The sequence below is a fragment of the Limulus polyphemus genome, unplaced genomic scaffold, assembly GCF_000517525.1.
Source record: "Limulus polyphemus unplaced genomic scaffold, Limulus_polyphemus-2.1.2 Scaffold2647, whole genome shotgun sequence".
Classification (NCBI taxonomy): Eukaryota; Metazoa; Arthropoda; class Merostomata; order Xiphosura; family Limulidae; genus Limulus; species Limulus polyphemus.
Window position 1 is genome coordinate 88510 of NW_013668257.1, and position 7818 is coordinate 96327.

Genomic DNA, 7818 nt, shown 5'->3' on the forward strand with positions numbered 1-7818 from the left:
ATGGTTTTGTGTATTCATCCTTACCTTGTTTCTGTATTTTTTGGCATTGCCATCCCTACATCATACTTAATTTTTGCAAACTTTTTTATTATTATTTGATTACTTTGGAGAGGTTCTGTAATATGAATATTAGCAATATATTGAAGCTGCAGCCTCAAATGAAATCTTTACATATTTTTGAGGCAAATTAACTGTTTAAACCTTCAAAAGTCTTGACTGAATAAAAATGACTGAATAAATACATTACCATTTTTCTAGGGTTGTGTTCATAATGTTAAGATTTTCATATTGTATGTTAAATATGTTCATGACAGAAAAGCACTAATTTAAAACAAACAAAGGATCTCAAGCTCTTTCAGAAGGAAGGAGTGAACTGAGAATGAGCAGGAAAATTAACTGTGAAAATTAATTAAATGGCTTTCAGTGACTTCATAAAAAACTGCAAGAGAATGAAAGTATTAAGTCTAGTTTTTCTAAGTAACCTTGGGAACTGGAATTGACTACAAAGTACCAGATAATATGTAAGTAAATATTATAAATATTTAGCAATTTCAAAAAAAAAAAAAAGAATAAATAAAAAAGATAAATTTCTTAGGTAGAAAAGTAAAAATTGTTTATCTGATGTAATCTGTATAGTAAACTTGTATTCAGTAACAGAAAATATATAAGCTGAAGATTAAATATAATCAGTTCTAGAACTAAGATTAATGCCATAGAAATTAAAGTATTTAATATCTAATAAGAAATACCCTACTATGATATTTTTATCACATTCCTCTATCTTCTTAGTTTATACCTACAACAAATTTTATCATTACTATTAAGAAAATTACTGACCAAAAACCACTAACTCTTAAACAGTCTTTTATGTTAAAATATTTCTTTCCCGGTATTTGACAAAATGAATGAGAAGAAATTTTGAAAGCTGCTCTACATTTATTGAATGAATGAATCCCAACACAAATTGACTATGTATTTCTACTCTTTATTCACACTCTCTGGATGTTATATATACATACATACATACACTTATATTTTGTGTTCATTTCTAATTCCAGGATACTTTTGAATTTTTTAAATAGTTTATCTTAACTTTTACTTACAAACTTATTTTGCATATTCCATTTTCCTCACTATTCTTTACTGGAGCATAATTTACTGTTATACCTACAACAATACTGTCACAAAAAAAAAACAACCAAAGCTCTTTCATGGTGTCAGGATAGGCTGCCAAAGATAGGTAATTTCATGATCTACACTTACATTTACTGCTTACTCCCAGTATGCTATAATTAGTTTTTGTATCATATTACTGTGTAAGAAATCTGAATGTCATATGTATTTTTAAAATAGTTGTTATGATTCTAAAATTACACAAAAATATTAAATCAAGCTATTTTCACTAATAACATAATTAGAAATTGTTAACCCAGAAACTGATGAAATAGGCCTTATTTTTGCTGTTGAACCATACAAGATAGAATCTTGTTAATTAATCTTTTTGAAGAACAAAGTTCCCTACCTGGAATAATTCTCCCTTCAGTTATATGTTCATACAATTTGGCCTTTCGCTCTAAAGCAGCTCTGTATTGAATAAGGACAAGAAAAAGAAAAACTCTATAATATTTTCCAAATACTTTTAAAACAGAGAAAAATTAGCTTTCACATACTACTGATAATATACTTACACTGTATTTTGTACTTTTCTAAAGATAAGCTATATGAAATGCAATTATTACTTTTTCATTTGTCTAACAATATTTCTTTTTTTGTGTGTGTGGTGGGGGGGGGTATAAACTATAAAAGGAAATTAATTTGTCATCCTTCAGGCAAAGCACTCACAAAATAAAAGGAAACACACATATAAGAAACTTTCAATACATTTTTATACAATTTTAATATTGTAATTCAAAAGTTAACTAGAGTGAGCTGCAGATCTTAATAATGAAGTTTTGATCAAAGATTTACTATGATAGGCCTAGCACACCTATAAAGTTCAAAGTTTTCTAGTATCTTCAAAAGCTGATTATATATATATATATACAAAATAGTAAAGGAAGTGTAGTTTGTTTCAAGAAGATACATGTTTCAGTCAATGTGTAAAGTATTGTGTTCCTGTGTTAGTCATGTCTCTCATTCATGTACTTTGTACAAGCAAGTTGATTCTAAGTTAGTCCATGTTCTGTTAAGAGATTTGAATATCATTTATAACATAAGCCTACAACAATTTATGACAATGTACAAGTGTTCAAGCTTATAGAAATATTAGAAGAAGAAATAAATTAATCTGTGTTTGTTGCATGAACTGAACATTGAATTATTTCACCATATGATTTAAAAGGAAAACTATTACAACACTATTATTACCACTAATTGAATACAGAGAAGTCTGGGGCTAAAAGAAAAAGGGAGCTTGCACATCTCATATGAGTGTTTAACGATAGTTGTGACGATTGGGCCATAAAGAATGAGACACAACATGTAGACTTACATAAGAAATCAACATATAATTTAAATCCTGATAGCTTACAGAAAACAAAGAGTTATTATACAATGAAGGTTAAGTGACCATTTGTATGTGCATATTAAAAATAAAAAAGGTGTGTAACTAGCTGGAGCAACATACTTTACTAAATAATAGGCTTTTTTTAATGCATGTGCTCCTACCTGTAACTGAGGTTAGCATATAAGAATAAAAGAATTACAAACAAAGACTGTCCCCAAGTTAAAATACAACACAAGTTAACTCTTGACTTAACTTTACTAAATAACATGTACTTTAAATGAAAACTTAGGCTCAATTATCCTGTGGGGCAAGCTATATACTCACTGGCAAACTTCAAGAAATAGTCAAACACTTAATCAAATTATAGACAAAAGCCAACAGCAGCTGCACAAATGAAATTAAAAGCTAACTTTAACATTAGAAAAAAACTTGAAGAATTCTCAGTGAGTTAAACTACATAAAAACATACAAGCCTGTTACTAGCAAACAAAAGTGAGTGACAGTTACAGAACACTGCATGAAAACCAAGTGAAAATTTGTGTACATTCTAGGTGAAGTCTTGTACAAATCTATGAAATATTTATATAAATGTACATAAAATCTGCTCTCTCAGACCCAACATTCTTTTAAATATGACAACAAGCTTTTGATTTCCTGACACAATAAAACAGGGACTGATGCCTGACTGCAAAGATTAATAGGCTAGTCCACTCTAAATTACTGCCTCATTTGCTGACCAGAATAGCCTGACATGCTAATTAAACAGCATATTGTCTGTTATTTGTGTAAGAAAATCAGACAACTAGGTGCCTAATCTCCATTTTACCTGAATAGCCTCTAGGGGAAAGTTAAAGTTAGAAACCCTCTTCAACAATGCCAGGTTCCAATTTTAGTCATTATAGTAACAACCAAAAAAAAAAAAAGCAAACTAAACATTCAACTAAAAGGAGTGGAAAATATAATACGGCCCAGTTTTACAATTATCAGTATATCATTTCCAAAACTAACAATTAATGCAAAGTCATTTTAAAAAATTCCAAAAATGATATCCTATATAAACTTCTGTTCAAAACTACTATCATCACACAGGCCTCTCACAATCAGCTATTTAGCAAAACCATTAATCTTTTCTTAAAATCAGTTTTATTACTGAAATTTGTACTGATATCCATTAAGGGTAATATTATTGTAATAATCTAAGAGATAAGCAAGTTCTGGAGTCATGAACTATAAAAAAATTTGTGGTGTCAATTAAATGTGCAATTTTGTTATTCCATAAATTAGAATCCCAATGATCATAAAATTCCAAAGTGCATGTCATACACTCTACTAAATTGATGGAACAATGTCCTTTAAACCATGGTTTTCAACCTCCAGAGTATATCCCTGCATATAGTCAGACCTCTCACCAATACAGGTTTTGCTACTCAATATTATAATTTAATACTTACTAAATGGGTTGAAGCATATTCACTGGCCAACATGTTAGCTCAAACAATTTCCAATCTGTTAGTGGAACAGTAAATAGCCCAATTTGGAGCACCAGAGGAGATCTGTACCAATCAAAGAGCCAACTTTAACAGTCAGCAGTTTGCTGAGTAGTGCAAGGTACTGAAGTGATGAAGCCTCGTATCTTACTGTATCATCCTTGGTACATTGGTTTGGCTTAGCAGTTAATTCAAACTGTGATGTGCATGCTTTGTAAATATGTGAGCTCAGATCGACCAGACTGGGAAAATGAACTGGCTATGCAACACAGCAAAAATCCACCACAGGTACTGAAACCTGATAGTTAGTGTTATAAGCCTTCAGACTTACCACTAAGACACTGGGGGGCTCCACTGACTGTTCTCCAACCACGATAATCTTTGGACATTGAGTTACTCCCAGTGGGTCTGGTTTTGGGGTCCCAACAACTGCAGCATTGCCTAACTATCTGCAGGAATAAGTGAAGTAGTTGAAGCCATGTTACATAATGCTCATGAGTTTGCACACATACAATCAGGTAAATAAGCCAAAAGATATGACAGTAAATGAACACATCTGAACAAGGAGATTGGATGTGGCTCTGGTACATGTCAGCAGCATGACAGCCACTAAAGTTTGATTTAATTGGCCTCATACTGTTTTCTGGTGACTTAATCCATAAGATATGAGATTAAGCATTCATGTGGTGTGAGAAAGCTTGTCAAATATGTCAATAAGCTAAAAACCTTAAACTGTCAGTTTTCCACTCCAGAGAATAGTCTTGGTTACAGCTGGACCTCTCCCCAAGAGAGGTTGTGGTAACTGATACATATTGGGTGTAATTTAATACTTTATTAAATAGGCCAAACATATTCACTGGTTCAAACAATCACTAACATGTTAGTAAAACAGTGGACAGCCCACATCAAAGAACCATAATGATCAAGGAGTAATCTTTAACAGTCAGCTGTCTGCCAAGTTGTGTATGGTAAAAACTCAAACTTCACCATAACATTCTTAGTCCAATGGTATGGTTGATTGACTAGTACAAACCATGAAGTATATGTTTTCTAAACCTATGAGCTCAAATCAAATTAACTGGGATCACCCTCTCTATGTAATACCAAGGTATATAAGGTAAAACTGTCATATCTACGTAGAGAATAGGAGATATGACGGCTACCAAAAATAAGTCTGAATACAATCCATACTTTTTATAATATTATCCTGAAAGTTTTAACACGTTTGTTTTTAAATAGATTTATATTATAAATTTATTTTCTTCTCACTAAAGGTAAAATTGAGAATATAATTTCTAATGTAGAGGCCAAATACATTCTTTTATTTGCTGCATCCTATGCTATGGACTACAGTTTTGCCATATTCAAGGTTCATAAGCACATCATGGGTCAGCAAACCAAAGAAATACAGTTGAGTCTCTTATAACAGTGATGTACATATATAATATTTATGGGATTTTTGAGTCCTTTTTATCTCACCATACAGTAACCTAAATTAATATATGTGTGTAAATAATATTACAGAACTGCATTTAATTTATTATTTGGTATTATACATTGGATTAACTGTTCAATGATTATATTAGCACCTGCCACACGAGCCAGCCCAGCATCATTTAGTACTGAGCCTGGGATGGGCAACATAGAGATCATTCCAGAAACTAGTAATTTTGGATTATTCAATATATCTCAGCACAACTTCTAAAGAAAAACAGCCATATATTAATGAAAATAAGACATGATGAAATCTATATGGATTATACTATGGTGGTACCATACTGGGCATTATACCATCCTTTTATACTACTCTTCGTTGCAGAAATGGTATTTTTAATTTGAGAATCACTAGGGATTTCATCTTGTAATGCATCATGCACCTGCTTCAACTTCAACACTGCATCATTAGGATTTACTGTGCTGTTAATTTCACAAAAATATTGAAGCTAATGATTTCTTATATACAATTCCCATTCACCTTTTTGAAGCTAACAATACTACTGTGCCTATTTTTTTTTTATGTTTCTCTGTCAATGTAATAATCAATTACCAAATCTCTGATTCAGTTGGTATGTCAATTGGAATATCTTCATATAGGTTCTTCCCTCATTCAACCTGGACCCTTACTTTAGCTTAATCGCTACACCTAAATCCACACATTCACAGTCACATCTAGAAAATTTCAAGTGTTTCATTGCTACATCATTTAACTTTACATTTATAAGTTAACTTCTCCATGTTGGCTCTCATGGTTTCAGGTCAGGTCACAGGTCTGGTCCAGCGACCACGACCTTAAAAACAGTGTCAGACATCTTCATTTTATCTAATCAAAACAACCCAAACCTTTCTGGAAGGACTCATTTTTTGGATCTACATCAGGATTTGGGGTTGGTTTGCATGGTAGATGTGAAAAATTTCATCAAAGGTAAACATACCTTTGGTTCTATGTTCTGTGACATAGAACCAATGCATTTTATGATTCACTGAACACTCTACTATGAACTGCAGTTTTACCTATTCAAGGCTCATAAAACTGAATATCCATGTCCTCTATCATATTTACTTTTACAAGCCTACCAACTACATGTCAATGGGTGTTGCAGTGAAGCCCCTTCTTTCTGTAATGCAGGCTTTGCCTGATTATTTTTTTGCAATACTGTGCACATATTAGGCACAAATAATTCTCAATGTGGTTTATTATCCCCAAGTTTGTCTTATAACAGAGGGGATAGGAATTAAGAGTTACAAAACACCTGCTGCTCTTAATCTGATTTTTTTATCAAATTTTGGGTCTATTGGTTTCTAATGCTTTACTAGCTTTTGGCATTTAAGGCACAACTAGTAATTAACAGATATTAGCTTTGAAATCAGATAAAGCCAACAGCTAAAAATAATTGAAAGATAAGATTCTTGTCTATCTGTGTCAGTAAATTAGAGTAAGAAATAAGTCATGGTTTCCAAGAATGTGACTAGCATAAGTTCTCATAATGGAGAAGTAAGGATTTTAATACAAAGTTTAGAAAACTTACGAACAATCCATAAATCTGGAAATTGTTTTATACGTTCTGCTGTTGTTCTCTTTGTTCATGATAATCATTTTGATAATTTCATTGAAAGCCTTAGGAATATTCTTCTATGCAAATTCATGAGATAAGGATATTTATGGTTAGTGAGTATCGAAAATGAGGAATTGTGTATTAATAACATTACTGCTACTCAAACAACACATACAAATACAAAAACTCTTTAGTTACTGAAAACAATAATTATGAGAGAAATATTGAGCTTGACCAAAAACAGAATATGAAAAATACAGCTTATATCAGTGTATGCCTAGAATATGAGTGCAAGTTGTGTTTTTATTGTTCATAGATATCTGTTTTTTAACATCATATACATAACTGATGAAAATAAGTTATAACTCATTGGATTCGATATATATATAGAATGGAGCTTTCTTAATAATATTTTTAAAAATCCAGTTTTCTTTCTTTCTTTTATATTTTTCAATATCATGTATGTAATAGCTTGCATGAACAGATGAGAAAATGACTGCTGTTACCAGAAGAATACAAAATCCAACAATCATAGTTTTATTGAAAAATAACTCTATTGGATGTATTTACATGTTTTTAGTCACCTCCATTCACATAATTAGCTAGAATAGGTGGAGGGACTGGTGCAAAGGAAGAAAAGAAGCATCCTTCAAAAGTGTCCAGAGAACACACCTTGAGATTAGAAAGTCAGATTCAAAGATCTGATGTAGGAGACCACACTACTTCTGAACTAGGTATACTCCTCGCCAGTGGTGGGATTAAAATATTTTAA

At 31.7% G+C, this 7818-nt stretch overlaps 1 protein-coding gene across 3 annotated transcripts in view; it reads right to left on the reverse strand.

The window, feature by feature from the left end:
• The window catches only part of LOC106467525 (coiled-coil domain-containing protein 174-like), a 128773-nt gene that overhangs the window by 66571 nt on the left and 54384 nt on the right, over window positions 1-7818 (reverse strand). For all 3 annotated transcript variants that reach the window (XM_013927889.2, XM_022395722.1, XM_022395723.1), the window contains one exon: window positions 1523-1584. In XM_013927889.2, the coding sequence (XP_013783343.1) occupies window positions 1523-1584 (62 nt within the window). The remainder of the gene's footprint in view (window positions 1-1522; window positions 1585-7818) is intronic.